Source organism: Folsomia candida, unplaced genomic scaffold (genome assembly GCF_002217175.1).
Source record: "Folsomia candida strain VU population unplaced genomic scaffold, ASM221717v1 Fcan01_Sc017, whole genome shotgun sequence".
NCBI lineage: Eukaryota > Metazoa > Arthropoda > Collembola > Entomobryomorpha > Isotomidae > Folsomia > Folsomia candida.
In genome coordinates, this window is record NW_019091209.1 from 2,888,162 (window position 1) to 2,906,120 (window position 17,959).

Below are 17,959 nucleotides of genomic sequence, written 5' to 3' on the forward strand. Positions count from 1 at the left end.
TAGGAAGAAAATTAGTTGTCTTGAAACAATGATGATGGATACGTAAGTAGGCTGCCGTTCTCACAACCCATTTCCAACAGAGGCGGCGGAAGCTGCGTGGGGACATGTGGGGACATTAACATTGTAGGATTGGGGAGGGACGGGTTTATTTATATAAGATGGGGACATCGAACAACCGTGGGGACATTGTCCCCTCACCCTTCCGCGGCCACTGATTTCCAATATGCGTGACTTCGTGGGGAATAAAATGTGGAAAACATTTTTGTGCAAAGTACTGCTCTTAATTGCTCAAAAAGTTGTCGTCATACTTTCATTTTCTGTGTGTTATATAACGAGAAGGATAATTTATGATTGAACGCGTAATAAAAAATCGGGCCTAATAAATAAAGTGATGCCTCTCAATATATAGGAAAATACAATGATAATTAATGCCTTATATAACAATTTATTGTTATTATGTATCAAATTTAACCCTATAAAAGTTTTTTTTCGGACTTTAATATGCTTAATCGAAATTGGGGCACGTTTGTAAACACCGCACCGCAAGAGGTATATATAAAGAGGGAAATATTTACCAGTTTATGCGCAGGTGGTAATAAGCTCGTGGTTGTTTCTTATCTCGCTTAATGTGCATTTATTATATTACACAACACAAGAATAGCGAAACAAATCAGGCAACGAGGCCTGGCTGGCTGGCTTTCTCCCAACTCTCACCAACTGCTGCGGCTCCTACGTCGGCGGAGAGAAAATTTGTGCATGTCTTTGTGTGGGGGTCGATGTTTGGAGAGGAACGTCCAGTTAATTTGGCAGTGGCCACGGAAGCGTGGGGACAGAGGGACAATGTCCCCACGGTTGTTCGATGTCCGCATCATCTCCCCATCTTATATAAACCCGTCGCTCCCCTCATCCTACAATTTTAATGTCCCCACGGCTTCCGCGGTCACTGAATTTGAGAATATATTTTAGGAATGAAGTATAAATTGAAGTCGGTCGGGTCGAAACTTTTGTAAATTTAAAACCACGCATTTTTACGGTAGCAGCATTTTTCAGCGTAAAATGTTATCCACTTTGTAAGACAAATCGTGTCGTGACAGTGTTACGCAACTGTTGCCAATCTCCAAAGCGCATTATTTATTTCGAAGCCATAAGTTGTACGAGAAACATCTGAGAACGGGTAAGAAAGTGAAAGTCGACATGCAACCGGACTTTAAAAGTGTGGTTGGTGTCCAACTCGAAAAAAATTGTCGGTTGGTCTTTTTACCCGTGGCAGACGTGGTTTTAGTAAAAATGTTACATTTCTTCCCTCGAGTCCCATTTGCAAATGCATACTCAACAACACTCTGGGTCGATTCGTCCAATTTTTGGTAGTAAAGATGGACCGAAGTGTAATGCGTCAATGGGAGAGGTACTTCACTATGTGGTGAGAGAGGGGAGAGGGGGCCAAAAGTGGGTGAAGGGCTGGGACCTTTAAAGAATATATGTTTAAGGTTGGAGAGGCATAGAGAATGTGGTTCTGAAATTTTGTTGGGCCACACCCCCTTTTGGGGGAGTTAACCCCCTAGTGGGAGTGGTCTGGAACTTTTTATATTTTCCGAATCAGCAATTAATGCCAAGCTTAATTCCCAAGTTTGGTGGATTTAAGAGTTAAGCTACAGGCATGGATGTACCCAAAAACGTGCGTTTTCAGGCTACTTTGCTTAGGGGTGGTTCTAAAACGTGGGGGCAGTTATCCAGCCAAGTTCTTTACTGTTTCTGACAGCCATGCAGGTGTACTGCTGCTCAATAATAAAAACTAATTGTAAATGTGTAATCTGCCCCTGGGGAAGCTTTTCGCAAGTTCAGCAGTTTCCAAACTTTCGAAAATCGTGTGGTTCTCGAGTTTTTGGGTAAATTCTTTTATGGACGATTTACTTGGTGTGGAGGAGAGATGTTTCTTAAATAAACGGCTATTTGGTAAGAAAAATACAGAAAGCCTTGAAAACTTCGAAGGAAGCACGATTTTCGAAATTATGAAAATTTTGATCTTTTTCCTCAATTAATGATAATTAAGATCAGCATTAGTTGCTGATTCGGAAAATATAAGAAGTTCCGGGCCACTCCCACTATGGAACTAACTCAAAAGAAGGGACGTGACCCCAAAAATTTTCAGAATCGCATTCTCTGGGTCCGTCCCACCTAAAATCTATAGCCATTAAAGAGCTCAAACCGTTAACGACTTTTTGCCCCATAATCCGTCTCTCACCACATTGTGCACTTGAGAATACTTTCCTGTCTGTTCAAAAACAAGTTTCAAATGACGTCGCAACAGCGTTTGACTCTTCAAAAAAACTCATTTTCCATTAAATTCCCCTCGGCAGATATGTACGAGGACAAAAATGAAGTATTACTTTCTTCAATAAATGACGCAGCGACAATTCCAACAAACTTGAAACTTTTAACACCCCAACTTTTTACTTTGGTGGAGTCGGATTATTCAAAAGGCGATATTGACACAAAGTTTATAACTAGTTAATGCACCGAGGGGAGGGCATTTGTAGGACAGATATAAGCACCACGTGCTCTTTTAATTACGCTTTTCCTCCACTACACTCGCACAATCTGTACTGCTCAGTAATAATAATTATAATAATCATAATTGAGCATTTACTCCTGAATTAGGTAAATATCTGGGATGGTTAAACCGTACATGCACGAGTTTAGGGAAAGTGAGACTCAACATACACGAGTCGCACATGTAGCTCGTCCCAAGTCTCGAATCAGCCATGCATATTTCAGTAGCTTTGGATAGAAAGCACATTTTTACCAGAGAACAATTCTCTCCTAGTGAACTCGACCGAGGAGACAAAAACCTAATGTAAAGTGCATATGTCGAGTTTCTCTCTCGCATTGCAAATTCCGCATGTGGCAGTAATTGGGACTGTTCTGAAAAGAATTTTCAATTAGCTCCGCCGAATCTCGCTGGCATGGCACATATCACAACAGAGCAATGCAGAAGTATGTGCTATACAGAGAAACACGACCCACCAACCAGGCATTCAGGGCCCTTGTCCAGTTCAAACTTTTAATTGACTCTCTTTTATTGTAACGACCATTCAATAGTCAGCAGGCCTTTGCTACATAATCCGCCTTCTACTACCACCTACGCATTCAAAAAGGTGGTACACATACGGTATTGGAATTCTCTAGAATTGACATTTTTTTTGCTTCAGATTAAATAAAACTTGAGAAAGTGTTAAAACGAAAAAAAAACAAGGATTGATTTGGCAAGATACTACTTGTTATTATTAAGACTAGAAGTTATTCCTTGGGTTTAGCAGGTGTGAGAAATCGCGAGTAGAAATACTGTCGTGGTGGTGAGTAGCCAGAGATTATTATTATTCCGGGCGATGGAAGGGGTCGATCCGCCATTCGTTTTTCCAGCAGGATGACCATGACCCTTGGAATGGTGGTCACCACCACCACCACCACCCTTGCGACACTTGGTCTCGTATGGTCCGATGCAGAGCGAGTAAGCCATTGCGAAAGGGACGTGAGTCTGTTCGTGAACTCCGTGCAATAAGTGACCCATGGGTCCTATGAATACATGGGAAAAATATTTTATGGGTATAATACATCACACTTGCTCAAAATGGGGAAAGTGGGACGAGCATGATAAATCACAAGAAGGAGAAAGTCTCACCGGTGGAAAATACTGGAACGTCCTCACCGCCGTGAGTCTCCTGTAAAAAAAATTGTTTGTATTTTTTAACACATTTACTAACGTCACGACCGACCACGACATGTTATGATTTTTGACTTTATACCGAGTCCATCCAGAAGCCGGCTAAATGAACTTGAGTCCGATCAGATGTCACATTTACTCCCAAATGTGACAAATCTTTCCAAGTGTTTCTCGTCTGCAGAGTGGAATTCGTCCCCGGCATATTGTTCGTGGTTCGATGAATCGTGTAGCCAGGACCGTTGATGTACGAGAGGGTCTGGTAGGCAAACCCTTCCGGAGTTTTGTCCCCGACTCCTGCAAAACCATGATCCAAAAAAAATAAATAAATGCCTCCTTCACTCTGGGCTATCAGTATTCCACAACAGTTTTGTTCACCTTCAATAGGATTTCCACGTTTGGGATATCCATTCATCGAGAAGGCGTGCGAGTGATCGGCCGTAACGACGATCATCGTGTCGTCCAGATTCGTCATAGCCAAACCCTTCTGGATCGCTTTGTCGAACGCTACGACCTCCTCCAGCGCTATTTTGGCAAGGTTGTCATGATGGGCGTGATCAATTCTGGGGAAATATTTCATAATAATATGTCAGCATTCTAGTCCATTCATTGCAAAGTTGTTACACACAAAGCTGCTACATTTCATGACATAATAAGGACACACACACCCACAGAATTTGAAAGGTTGGGGAAAAAATCTAAGTTTTTTTCAAATTCCTCTCTTCCCCACTTTCTCGTAAGTACTTTTAAATTAAGAAATGTAGCAGCAGTGTCAACCCATCTACTTACCGTCCTCCCTCTACCTACGGAAAAGTTATGATTGTACGTACATAATGTATGCCTCCTTCTTCACGCGTGGTTGGTGAGACCTGTTGACCACACATTCATTCCCCCTTTCGATGCATTTCACTAAATCCGAGTTCACTATGAAATTAAATTCTGCTTCGTGTCGAGGAAAACTCAAAATTATTATCTGCTGTGGTCAACAGCTTCGCGTTCCACGCCTGAAGAAGCAGGCACAAAAAGGGAAGAAACGTACAATCAGAACCTGAAAAAAAAACTTTCAATATAGTCATCGCCATCATAAAGAAATCCAAAAAACGAAAACAAATTGTCCCACTTACAAATCCGTTGGGGTTTCGACTCAGAATATTTATGGCTTGATGTGTCATCTCCTCCAGACTGGGTTGACCATATGGTCCCAAACTCCGCTCCTTGTCGTATGGGATGTGATTTGGGGCGAATAGGCCTACATGAAACAATAATTAAAGGTTAGGGTCATGGACGAGAGGAGAGAAAGTCGGGACGGAGAGAGATTCGTGGTGAAATTGAATTTGTATGTTGAACTTTTCTCCACCACGGCAAAGAGAGAGAGTTAGTTGTTACATACTTGTGGTTGGTCTCTATTTTCCTATGAATGTCTCTCCCTCCAAGAGAAAAGAAAACAGATTTTCGGACACACGTGCACAAAATTACGCAACAAAAACCATACCACGGCACAAGGTCAGTTCGTTCCATGGAGTGGACAAGGGAGTAACGAAATTATGCACAAATTGGTCTCTGAGGCAAGAACACAGTCAAGACTAATAAGAACGAACGAACGTCATACTGCTGTTGCACAAATAATGATCAATACAGGATCAAGGGGAGAGTTTCGTTTCAGAATCCAAATCTAATTGTATATACGTAAGACTACAGGAGTGTCGTTCGTGAGCAGTGTTACGTAGTCGGCCGGCATCACATGGTCGGTGACAAGTTCAAAGAAAAAAGGGACGAAATTGTTGAAATAGGATCCAGTTGTGAGAAACCCCTTGTTACGGATGCAACTGTTACATGATGCAAAATCTGCATATTACACAAACAGATTTTTCTGTCTGTGCATAAATTGACAGTTTCAAATGCAGGTCCATTACTCTCATTGTTATCTTTATCCACGATGGCGTTTCATATTTTGAAATTACAATTAACAAGGAAATGGATCCCTCATCTGTATCGTATCATCATCCACCACGACTTTTGGTGTCTACATTCGTAGCCGGTAGCTCAGGGTGGACGATGAGTGAGCTGGACGAGATTGAATTTAATGAAACAGGGAGAAAGTAATAATAAGTATTAATAACATCCCTCGGCAGCAGCGGCACCGTGTTTCTTCTTTCTCTGCTTTCTCTCTCTCTCCTCCAACCGGGGAAAGTAATGGGATAATTGCACAGTTCAAATTATGGCTTCTTCGCCCACAGGAAGCATTTCTCTCTCGGCTCGTGCTGTGCCGAAAGTGAAAAGCTGCTAACCTTCTTGTGTTCCTCCTCTGGAGTCACTTACCCAGCAAGAAGTCGGTGGAAGGATGAACTCCTTCATCCAGCAATTGCTCTCTCGTTCGAACGTAGCGATACTTGCGTTTCTGGGCTCGTTGATACTGCATCCAGTTCCACACCAAGTCTTGACCATCCCCTCGAACGCAGGCTTTGCTTTCGTTCATCTTGGCCCGCAAGACTTGCTCGCCTCCGCCAAGAATTACCTGTGCAGTGAGATCAACTAAATATGTAGCCTGGACTTGAGCTCAAGGGAATGAATGGATGTAGTTATGTAACAAAATGGCATATTTGGGTCACTGTATATGTACAAGTTCTAGCCCGAGTGGGTCTGAAGGACGGAAAATAATCTGGCAAATGGGTCATTTTACAACGCGACGATGTGAATCAACAAGGAAAAGAGGCGACGAATGGGCTTCTTAGATAAACACGAAGTTTGGAAAGTCAAGAAATTTAAGAGCAGCTATTCCGCAATCGGATTGGTGAAAGGAGGAGAAGAAAGAGCTCAAAAACGGGGACAAATCTTAAATTTCACTCTCTTCAAGAGGAGGCTGACGGAGAAGGGGAGAATACGTACATTGATGTTTCTGCCAGGCTCATCTTCCACCTGCAAATAAAAAAAATGAATGCAAGCGCGTCAATGACATTGTTTGTTTGATGCTGTTTTTTCAATTTCCACTACTGGTTGCTGGGTTTTTATGTAATAATCGTGCATTTTTTTCATAGTTTGAGGAATACATAACTTTTTCACTTTGGATAAGCAGTTTCATTCACTAATACATATGTAGTAAGTAATTAATGTTTTAGGATGGCATTAAAGCGATATTTAGGTTGGTCAAGGTCAGTCGTAATCAACATGGCTATTAAAACAACAAAAACCACCACTGGAAATTGAGCCGGAAACATTACCAGGAACGGAACATTGATAAAGGACTGATAATATCGGTCGTTTATCAACTCTATCGGTCCGATAGAGTTGATAATGTGCGATGGTGTATATACAAAGTCTGCTTTCACCAAGAATGTATGGGACTTTAATCAGTCTAAAATTTCCCAATCAGCAAATACAAGTCTTTATTATGCTTTCTCTATTAGGCTTTCTCCATTCATACGATTCAGTGGTGGTATTAGGTACCTCAAAGAATAATGACTCGCTCGTTTAAATGGTAGCAAAACTGGGAGGATGAATTCAAATCTGTACACAATTCATACTAATCACAGCTATTTCATTTTACTACAGCATCTGAACCAAATAACAAAAGAGTTAAAATAATATTCCCAACTCTTAGAAATTCAGGACTTGGTCGAAAAGTATGTATAGGTAGATACGCGAAGAAGATTAGACGCCCACGCGTCTAAATTTCTAAGTACAAGGCATGAGTTCCCCTCATCTTTTAGTAACCCGAGCCCAACTTTTAGAAATATGTACTCTAAACCAACAATTCTGAGGACATTATTGTCCTGGCTGTCGACATGAGATGCATACATATTTACCCAGTCTTCTTTAAAATGCATACTTTAACATGCAATAATTGTCCATATAATTTTTACGATTAACTTAAAAACTCACAAGTTGTCGAGCTAGATCCTTGCAGCCGAAAGCTCTCTCTGATTCTGGGATTTTGGTATCACATTCCCAGTCCCGATGAGCACAATGTCCATAAGCGGCGGCCGGAGTGGCATGCGTTATCCGCGTTGTAGTCACAATCCCTGCGTAAAAAATGGCAACGTCATAAAAAAATCTCATCATTTTCATCTAATACTCTTCCTCTATACTCTTGTTAAGCGGAAAAAAGAGGGAAAATGTTCTTTTTTTTTGTAGGCAGTAAAAAACGAACACAACAGAACAAATGCATAAAAACGAGTGAAAGGGAAAAAAGAAATGGCATTTTCTTTCATGAAAGCCTTAAGGTTTTGACAACTACAACAGGTGGCACGTTACAAACTAGGTTCGCACACCCGTCAGAATGAGAGGAGAGGAATTGTTGATGTGTGAGTATTTACGACAAATATGGAAAAATGTGGGTATTAAGTTGTCCAGTCGTAAATAAATTGCACTTCATATCCGTTAGGATAGAAATTCATGGGTATGAATGCAACATTCATCTCTTAAACTTGAATGAAAGTCTTATGTACGAATCCGTACATATGTGTGGCATACACGTATTTATGCACCTACACATTTTTTAATAGTTTATTTATGGAGTGCTATTTACGAAATCAATGAATTCCATGCTGACCAAAACAGTCTGATTGAAAGGGAAAACTTAAAGGGTAAAATTTCTCCAATAACAAACTACATACGAAAATATTTTGTGGAGCATTGCCAAAATATGGATCGTTTAAGGCACGAGGAAGAAATATGTGTGTGGCTGTTATCCAAACCAGACTACATAAATTTAGTTTCTTTTTTGTTGATAACATTTTTGACCATGTTGACATCGTATCGTTGGTACGAAACGACTACAAGTATGGATTTATTGTTAGTATTTCTATTTTTATTTACACGTTAAATGCATATATATTTCTGAATTCCGTATAATTTCATAATTCCACCGCGTAGAGTTCATCGTTCGCAGTTAATTATTATCATCCTCAGAAGATAATCATTATCATCCTACGCAGATAAGCATTATCATCCTCTGCCTATATTCCATCATTTATCAGGTAGATACATGTCTGCCATATATAAACATATGTGCTAAAATGATTCCCCTTCATTGGGCGTACTGAATATATTATTGCCATTATTGAAATTTCAATCCTGGAACCCGACAACTCAATTTCTGATCTTCTACGATGCTGGAGGACGCGGAAATCAATCACATTTCTCTCCTCCTCGTTCAACAAGATTCGCTAATACCCTACCATAAACGGTCCCAACTTTATGACTGTCTGGACATTAGTCACAGTCTTTATTCAAACTGGGACATGCGATTTCAAAGAGGTGAACTCCAAACGTACGACTTGAACAAAATGATGCTTTATGAGTGGCGAAGTTCCAAGGGAAAGGATGCCAATCTTCAAAATCTAATTGTAAAATGCCAACAATTAACATTACATGCTGCTGCAGGTAAAAGGAGACTATAATTATTTTACATATTAAAAGCTAATAAAATTGCGTGTAACAACTTTTCAATATTTCAGATTTATTGCAAGATAGAGGGGACGTGTCCATAAACCAGATTTCGTTTTCAAATCGTAGGTCAAGTTCGAATTCCATGACGTCTTTGTCTGACTACTCTTCTTCTTTCCATTCGAAACCATCTGCACCGTGGTCACTAACATCGAGAAACTTAGAAATGGGTCACTTTCTCGACCAAGGGTTCTTCAGTGTCGTGTATAAAGCGAGGTCAGGGTTTGACCAGGTGGAGTACGCCATTAAACGCATCTCGGTCGGGAATTTTGTTAATATAATTGACACAAAAACCCACAACAGTGGGACGCTCTACTTTGAGAAACTTTTACGGTAAGTCAGATATGTGGAAATGAAACATCTTTAATTGATTGAATTGCATATTATGCAATTTTAGAGAGGTAAAAGCAATGGGAAAATGTAAAAAGTGTCCGAATATCGTGGTTTATCACGATGCATGGTTTGAAGGGTCCCGAGAGAAAGACTTTCAACCTCTCTTCCTTAATAACCGTTTTGACGAAGAACTCTGGGAGAGGAACAAAAATGGACAACTTTTAATCCATCAGGCAGACATGGAGACGTTTCTCTGTATTAAAATGGAGTTGTGTGACATGAATTTGGATACATGGATGGGAGCCAATCCTCCACAAACAAGTATGACCACACACAAAATCAGGCAAAATGTGTAAAGCCTAAATTTTCAAAAATAAATACAGGATCGATAAAAATTTCGGATAACATTGTGACCCAAATTCTGCAAGGGCTGTCTTACATCCACTCGATGAATTACATACACCGAGATATGAAGCCACGCAATATTTTGATTAATCTTGTCAAGACGCAGTTAGTCGTGAAAATTGGGGACTTTGGACTTGCCCGAGAATACATAGGGAACGACACGATGTACTCAAACCTGAAAGGGCTCAATCGGTGAGACAACAAATAAAAGTGTGAAGATTTTTAAATGGGCATTCATATTTCCTATTTTTAGAGAATTTCAAAGTCCAGAGATGCATCGTGGCGACAAATATGACCCCAAGACGGACATTTTCTCATTAGGATTGATTTATCTATCTTTACTTTATGATTTTGAAAAAGATACGACAAAAGCTCAAAGAATGTTTGACAACTTGCGTGCAAATGAAGAAAAATCAAAAAACGAACTTTTCAAATTGCTTGAAAAGAATTATGAAAACGTTGCTTTTGACTTATTGAAATCAATGTTGAAACGAAATTCGGGTGATCGTCCAAATGCTGAAGAAGCTCTAAGTTGGCTGGAGCCGAAGTAATTTGCGTTAATACATCCTTGATAAAAGGATGGGTTTATTTAAAACATTCAAATTTTGTGTTAAAATTAAAACTAATGCGGAAACTAGAATTATTTTACCAAATGCAACAAATTGTCAAACTCAATGGCTATTTGCAGTGATTTTGGCCCAATGTATAGGATTTTGGGTGAAAAATAAAATTTCTTAAAATCAACAAGAAAATCGAACATTTTGGCCAGTAGAAGAGTAAAATATCTGAGGAATCGAATCGACTCCTAGAAATGCTGACTGCATGCATTCATGTTGGAGTAACAAGATAACAAGGCCTTTACTGGTGGAGAAATGAATGGGAAAAGTGAGACTGGAATAACTACATGGAACGAACTCTACATACATACTCGGTAATAAAAGCAGAAATGATCGCACATTGTCCAAAATGGCCAGATTTGAGGAAAAAAGTCCCCGAGCACTTTTCTCCTAATATTTTTGCATATTCTGAGCCCTAGGTGGCCTAGGATGTGTTCATAAAAAATTCGACGAGCCACACCCACTTTGGGTGAGGTTCTTTCCTTGTGGGTTTATGGCCAATCGCCCAAACGAAATTTGTAGCCCAAGCGATTATACACTTTCAGTAAAAATTTCAACCAAATCGGTCCATAAACCAAAAAGTTATTAAGGGTAAAACTTTGGCGAAAGGCACAAAAGGCCTACTTTGGGGGCCCGGTTCTCTGAGTTGGGCAAGTAAAGAAGTGCAGAAAGCATTGCAAATTGTGATCCCCAGGTAGATCTTCTCAAACCAAAAAGAACTGAGTTTCCATATCTGCCCCTTTCCAAGATATAAGGCCGGGAACATTGAAAAAAATCTTGGCGAAATTGTCCAAAACGGGCGAAATCAAACATGACGTAGAGCGATAAAATTTAATATCTAGCTTCAGCTGGTCCTAAAAAGTACGTCACAGGTGAAATTGAGCCATGTCGTCATGGAACGACATCGACATGTCGAAATTTCGACATGACTGTATAGCGCTCAAATTCAAAACAAATACTCCCCTACCTCTCCACAAACGCATACAAATTTTTTTTCATGTCGACATCCAATTTTAGAAAAAATTGACTTCGTTTCGAATTTGAGCGCTATACAGTCATGTCGAAATTTCGACATGTCGATGGCGTTCCATGACGACATGGCTCAATTTCACCTGCGACGTACTTTTTAGGACCAGCTGAAGCTAGATATTAAATTTTATCGCTCTACGTCATGTTTGATTTCGCCCGTTTTGGACAATTTCGCCAAGATTTTTTTCAATGTTCCCGGCCTTATATCTTGGAAAGGGGCAGATATGGAAACTCAGTTCTTTTTGGATTCAGAAGATCTACCTGGGGATCACAATTTGCAATGCTTTCTGGAGTTCTTTACTTGCCCCTCTCAGAGAACCGGGCCCCCAAAGTAGGCCTTTTGTGCCTTTCGCCAAAGTTTTACCCTTAATAACTTTTTGGTTTATGGACCGATTTGGTTGAAATTTTTACTGAAAGTGTATAATTGCTTGGGCTACAAATTTCGTTTGGGCGATTGGCCATAAACCCACAAGGAAAGAACCTCACCCAAAGTAGGTGTGGCTCGTCGAATTTTTTATGAACACATCCTAGGCCACCTAGGGCTCAGAATATGCAAAAATATTAGGAGAAAAGTGCTCGGGGACTTTTTTCCTCAAATCTGGCCATTTTAGACAATGTGGATCGCCATTACCACGTATGTGTAAACTTTAGAGCTATTAACATGTATTGATTTATTGTCACTTGCCTAAAAATTTAATTAATTAATTAATTAATTAATTAACACCGATGCCAATTTTCAATCTAACAAATGTCCATAAAATTTTTGTAATACCTTTCACTTTTACCAATACTAAATTGGTTTGTTATTTATATTGCAAAATTTGAGACTCGATTTCAAAGAATTTGTGCACAAAACTTCAAGTAAATTAATAGTGAGTTAATTATGTCAAGTTGGTCAAAAAATTTGTCCTCACGTCACCAACTAAGAAGAAAAAGGTTACTTAGTTTGGTCATTTATTACGTTTATTTTTGCATCGCGTGCCTTTCGCTTTACGACCAGTGATTGATTATTCGCCCAGAAAAATCCTCAAACCCAACCAAAGATAATTAAACATGAATGCGACGAAAGGCAATTAATTGGATATTAGCAAACCAATCAACCGACCAAACCAGTAAACCATGTATTTGTCTACCAACCACCTCACTCACCAAGAACAACTAGACAGACAACTCTTGTCCTTATAAACAGGTGACAGTTGGCTACCAATAAATTTTAAGGTATGTAATCCCATTTTGATGGAATAAGCCAAGTAATAAGTGAACTACCTACGAATAACTCCACTTCATGGCCAACTTTGCTGATTAGTTTTCTGTATGATTCTGACCCTGAAAACGTGTAACGTTCAAATTATCGGGCATAAAATTAGTGCTGACAGTTTATCCATCTCTTCTTCCATCCGTCCGTGTATGTACGACATCACATGACAAAATATGGCATTTGTACGTTCACAACCATGCTGTAGTGTCAGAGAGAGAAAGTCCGGAGTAAAGTACACAGAGTGAAAGTCGTCGTGAGGACATGGGGAAAAGGTCGAGGGAGCAGAGAGTAAATGATGACATGCCGTGATTTCACTTCGCAACTTGCCTGTAGATTTCCCAGCAGCAATGGCCCAGTCTATAATTGATGAGACTTTTGCCTTTGCTTCCACGTCCGTTCTGCAAACATTGAACTGGGCCGTGCCGTCCAGTCCCATCGTGTAGTAGTTGGCTTTCACCCCGCTGAAAAGGGCCGTGGCCGTGGCGGCACTGTCGGGAACTTGACGGTCCACGTTGTACGTCTGCAATGAATTATTTCTCTCACCTCATGAACACCATGAAATAGTCATGACGCCACGAGCCATTGGCGTCATTGGTGGTACACATACAAAACAAAAACAACAATGAGAGACCACCAGCAGCAGTAGACCGACGACAAATACACTTTGTCTTGAAAGTGAGACGAGTCATGGGTGCCTGCACTCTGCACAAATCTCCGGACGTTGAAATTAACAGCGACAAGATATCCGCCTTGTTGCATCGTCGTTAGTCAGGCAGTGGCCGCGGAGGAAGCCGTGGGGACATTAATATTGTAGGGGAGGGGAGGGACGGGTTTATATAAGATGGGGAGATGATGGGGACATCGCTTCCGCGGCCACTGCACCCCAGAGGAAATAATAATTGGGGACAAAACTTAACTTACCTTGAGGAGACCCACGTTGGGGAACTTTTCGAACGTGAGGTAGCCCTCTTCTCCCGTACGACCTTCACTTTGACCTTTGAATATCCGTCCAGCCGTGATGGTCGCCATTCCCATGCCGTCACCAATAAATATAATCCCGTTCTTAGCCATCCCCTCGTTCTTCTTCACATTCAAGGACGCCTCGATACTCTCGGCTCCCAGCTTTCTCCAGAACTCGGCATCTGTGGAAATTCATGGAAATGGTGTGTTTATTTTTCCATGGAAAATTGGACTTGACATCCAACACGACGATGTACATACTATGCATGAATATATACATCGAATACATCGAAAAGAAAATCAAACAGAACAACACTTTGACATTTTCCTTTTCTTCTTCGAATTCCATGATTTTTTTGCAAATCTCTGCCACGGCAGAGAGAATCATTTTGCTTGAATGAAACACATACGTTTATTTTTGATTACCTTCAATCGAGAGGATGGGAAGGATGGCGATGGAGCTTATCAGGAGGAGGGAGGAGGACGAGAATATCATCAACATTCTGCTTCTCTAGCTGATCCGGCTGCTGGAAAAGAGGAGAAGATACAAATTTGAAGTGATTGCAAGGTATAAATCCTTGGAGGCATGGGCATAATTCCATTAATACAGATGTAAGTGAACGCACAATGGAGGTCTCTCAGCGGATGCGATCCGATTTTGAGCAAACTAGTCTCAATCGATTGCTAATTTAATTAGTATGAAATTTGCGAAAGACATGATTTCCCAATGGGCACGTTTGGCCGAGATATTTGCATCCGAAGAGGAAAAAACGCGCCTAAAAGTCGATTTGACACTTTTCAAATTTACTGCTCGTTTTCTCCTCGTCGGTTGCAAATATTTCGGCCAAACGTGCCCATTGGGAGATCGTGTCTTTCGCAAACTTCATCCTAATTAAATTTGCAATCGATTGAGACTACTTTGCCAAAATCTGGGAGCATCCGCTGGGAAACCTCCATTGTCTATCTAATGGATGTAACAGTAGCTCAAAGCTCAACTTAAAACGAGAAAACTTGCTTGCAAATTGCACAAGCCATTTTGCAAGCTCACACGTGTAGAAAACAACAAACCATATTTTGAATGGAGATTCGAAAACTTGCGTCTAAATTATCCAAAGCGTACAAAGTGCCGCGAGGTGTCATTTAGAAGCATTTAAATTTTAGCTTCTATAAAATATCGCCTCATCACCGTCTGTCTGCCCTCCTTCCCAATTTTCCTCGCTTTGTTTGCTTTGCTTGCATACGTAATCTTTGCTCTTTCTCGTGAACCTGGCGAATGCACTGGGTCCAATTCCAACAACCATTATTATAACCCACGTATGTACGTAAAAACAACGAGTAAGGACCAAATTTCGACATTAAACCAAGCCTAAAAATAGCATCTAGTTAATTTCTCTGCTAAAAAGACGAGTACATACTTCTTCTATTAAGTAGAACCAATAAAATTAGTTAATTATAAAGACCAGCAAATTCAAAAAAGTTCACAAAATTTGTGGGAAAACGGAGAAAATAGATTCATCCGTAACTAAAAACCTCAACATTTTCCAGATTCCGTTTTCCTCTCCCAAACATTTCGTGGAAGTCAAGGGGAAAACAAATTACCAGAGATTACACAATTTCGTCAGATTTCCACCACACAAGGTGAATTGAATTTTCATGCATGAATACGCCAAAGTCAGGTCTTGACTGATGTTTTTGTTGGCTAGTACTTGATGATCACATACAAAGGTAATTGTACGAAACACTACTGCTGGCCGACTACCGTGGATAAGCACGGATTTAAGCGGTGTGCATGGTGGTTCTGGTTACCAAACAAAATTCCTTTATCGTTCCAGAATACATATTCCCTTTGTCCGTCTAGTATGTAGTTTGCTTTGCTTTGCCTGCCGTGCATAACTTGACTATTAGCAATCTGAATTTGTTTAACGAGAATACTCTGGCAGAAAAAAAAGAACCCAAATCGGTTAAAAACTCTTGAACATTAAAGGATTTTCCAGTCTAGTTTACTTTGTACACACACACGGAATGCAAACTTTGGTCGTTTTTTTGTACCTTTTTTTAGCCACAGGCTGTCCTTTCTATATAACCACAGTCAACTCACCTTCAACTAAAAACAAAGCACATCCGGATAAAGTAAAATATAAAAAGAACACAATTTGGAAGATCCTTTAAAAGCATCTCAATCTAATTTTCATCTAAAGAGAAGAGAAGAAAGCAGCCAGGCAGGCATGCATTTACTGGAAATTGGAATTAAGTTCTTCAATACGTGCGCTTTCCAATTCTCGTCACCGTGAGTAAAACGGATATCAGTGGCCGCGGAAGTGTGGGGACAATGTCCGCATCATCTGTTCATCTTATATAAACCCGTCCCTCCCCCCATCCTACAATGTTAATGTCCCCACGGCTTCCGCGGCCACTGAAAACCATGCTTCTACTGCATTTGCTAATGATTCCTAAATGTGTATGCAGTGGAGAGATTTTCATACATTGAGAGAGACAATTTGGCAGCCAGGTGTCACACACTGAGATTCTTCTGCTCATTTGACTCACTTTACAGGTGAAAAATCTAGGTCAAAAATCGTATCTGGGAAAATGATGTGCAACAACAACAACAGGTTTTCGTCTCATGGCAAAAATTGAGTTTAGTTTATTTGCTGCCACTCTGTGGTCTGGTAGGCAGGTAATGATGTGCTGTGTATTTTACAGAATCGGATTCCTGTGTGAGTTTTGGAGGCTCGGTTTACATGAAATCTAATCTCAAATCGGAGTGCAATGCATGATTGAGGCCGATGCGTCAAAAAGTATTTGTATTATTGAGCTTATCTTGAACTAATGGTTTTCTGAAAAAAATAACCTGGAAAAAATAAGGAATCAAGTTAAAATACCTACCTTTTTTACAGGTTGCAAAGAAATTTCTCGGATAAATTTCTGCACTCTTTTTTTTACTTATTTCCACCGAATAAAACTACTTATCAGTTTTTAAAACACGATATTAAAAACTTCGTAATTGTACTCTTCCTCCAGTTCTCACACACTTGTTCTCGCCTCCCAACTAACCTTGCAAAAGGGCAAGGACACTAATTTTATGCAGAAATCGAAGGTACTTGAACTTCAAAAGGAAGAAAAAAAAACTGTAAAATAGCCACCTTTACCTCAACCCAGCTAATTGTTACAACAGTCGTTAAATCTTTACTAACTTGTTTTTCTGTCTCGTTAAACGAATAAATTTATTTATGCATATTTTTCACTTGTTTAACATATCTGAATGGCGAAAACACGATTTGTTACAGCTGCATAGAGAGAGTGCGTTTGTGTATGGAAATTTTTCCAGAGGTTGACTAACTCTGGAAGTGTTACAAGTTTTCCTGGAAATTATGTTTACGGTTCAAAAATACGAATGAATAAATTTATTGTTCTCGATCTATTAATAAATAAAACTGTGTGGTCAAGGGAAAGTTACCACCAGTTTTAACCCGTATTCTGATTAAGAAGAAGTAAAATCAAGTTGTTACTGGCTCGGTAATAATAATAATCGTGCTGATACTAAAATTGATAAAAATTCTTCTGGACCACACAATCACACAGGTCGTTCACTGCTGCCTGACTTGTTAATAGCTTTTTCTGAGCTGCTGCTGCTGGAGAGAATTTGCTTTGCTTAACCACGCGAGAGGTGATCAGATCCCTGTGACAGTTGATGTCTGAATAAACCCTCGATTACTTAAGACTCGACTAAAATGCAGTAAAGAATAATAAGTAATAAAAATGTTCAAGGCCTAAAAAAAGTATGTATGTGATGTGATCTGCTACTTCCAACTTCACGTCCACAAGCTCAATAACCATTCAGGCAGGAATAACGTTAACGTTAATGGATAAATTACACGTTCACTCACTCTTATTTCTGATTATATGTATGATGGTGCCTTATTATTGGTTTGGTTGGTGTGTTCAGTTCACCATGGGTCGTCTGCTTGTCGAATTTGTTTGATTTATTTGCAATATTAACTTGTTGTATTGTTGAAAACTTGTGTACAGATCCAGTTTGAGAGAGGATTTGATTTCTCTCTCGAGAAAAAAAATATTTACGTACGTGGCGTGGCCAGATCGTCGTGCTTTAAATGTTTTAATCATAAAGTAGAGAAATATTCCAATATTTTAAAATAGATGATATATACGACACGCAGGAGAGAATCACCACTG

At 39.9% G+C, this 17,959-nt stretch overlaps 2 protein-coding genes and 2 long non-coding RNA genes across 6 annotated transcripts; 2 read left to right on the forward strand and 2 right to left on the reverse strand.

Moving 5' to 3' along the window:
- Positions 1–3,047: 3,047 nt before the first annotated feature.
- LOC110856869 (alkaline phosphatase) lies at positions 3,048–17,959 on the reverse strand. Of its 3 annotated transcripts, none has more exons than XM_022105453.2 (14): positions 17,653–17,959; positions 14,192–14,292; positions 13,727–13,947; positions 13,133–13,325; positions 7,598–7,737; positions 6,605–6,634; positions 6,038–6,233; positions 4,843–4,967; positions 4,758–4,766; positions 4,508–4,521; positions 4,097–4,281; positions 3,804–4,015; positions 3,680–3,719; positions 3,048–3,573 (listed from the first exon to the last, which is right to left on the reverse strand). In XM_022105453.2, exons 2-14 carry the CDS (start codon positions 14,265–14,267, stop codon positions 3,311–3,313), a joined length of 1,704 nt encoding a protein of 567 aa, XP_021961145.1. In that variant the 5' UTR covers positions 14,268–14,292; positions 17,653–17,959; the 3' UTR covers positions 3,048–3,310. The 3 variants fall into 3 exon arrangements, with proteins under 3 accessions (XP_021961145.1, XP_035713309.1, XP_021961144.1); XM_035857416.1 differs by having other exon boundaries at positions 14,192–14,289; positions 16,652–17,959; XM_022105452.2 differs by having other exon boundaries at positions 16,652–17,959.
- LOC118437905 lies at positions 5,267–6,031 on the reverse strand. Its single transcript, XR_004836476.1, has 2 exons — positions 5,680–6,031; positions 5,267–5,592 (listed from the first exon to the last, which is right to left on the reverse strand). It is a non-coding gene; the product is annotated as an uncharacterized LOC118437905 (long non-coding RNA).
- Positions 8,749–10,645, forward strand: LOC118437903 (interferon-induced, double-stranded RNA-activated protein kinase-like). The gene is made up of 5 exons (XM_035857418.1): positions 8,749–9,100; positions 9,175–9,496; positions 9,561–9,817; positions 9,880–10,093; positions 10,155–10,645. Exons 1-5 carry the CDS (start codon positions 8,827–8,829, stop codon positions 10,450–10,452), a joined length of 1,365 nt encoding a protein of 454 aa, XP_035713311.1. The 5' UTR covers positions 8,749–8,826; the 3' UTR covers positions 10,453–10,645.
- LOC118437904 lies at positions 15,371–16,620 on the forward strand. The gene is made up of 3 exons (XR_004836475.1): positions 15,371–16,052; positions 16,320–16,377; positions 16,469–16,620. It is a non-coding gene; the product is annotated as an uncharacterized LOC118437904 (long non-coding RNA).

Coding starts and splice junctions, on each gene's coding strand:
- LOC110856869 (XM_022105453.2), bottom strand. CDS start 14,267: ATGTTGATGATATTCTCGTCCTCCTCCCTCCTCCTGATAAGCTCCATC. Junction 7,738..13,132: donor TGCTGCTGGGAAATCTACAG/GCAAGTTGCGAA, acceptor TTTTTTACGCAG/GGATTGTGACTACAACGCGG. Junction 6,635..7,597: donor AGGATCTAGCTCGACAACTT/GTGAGTTTTTAA, acceptor TTTTATTTGCAG/GTGGAAGATGAGCCTGGCAG.
- LOC118437903 (XM_035857418.1), top strand. CDS start 8,827: ATGCTGGAGGACGCGGAAATCAATCACATTTCTCTCCTCCTCGTTCAA. Junction 9,101..9,174: donor AACATTACATGCTGCTGCAG/GTAAAAGGAGAC, acceptor TCAATATTTCAG/ATTTATTGCAAGATAGAGGG. Junction 9,497..9,560: donor TACTTTGAGAAACTTTTACG/GTAAGTCAGATA, acceptor ATGCAATTTTAG/AGAGGTAAAAGCAATGGGAA.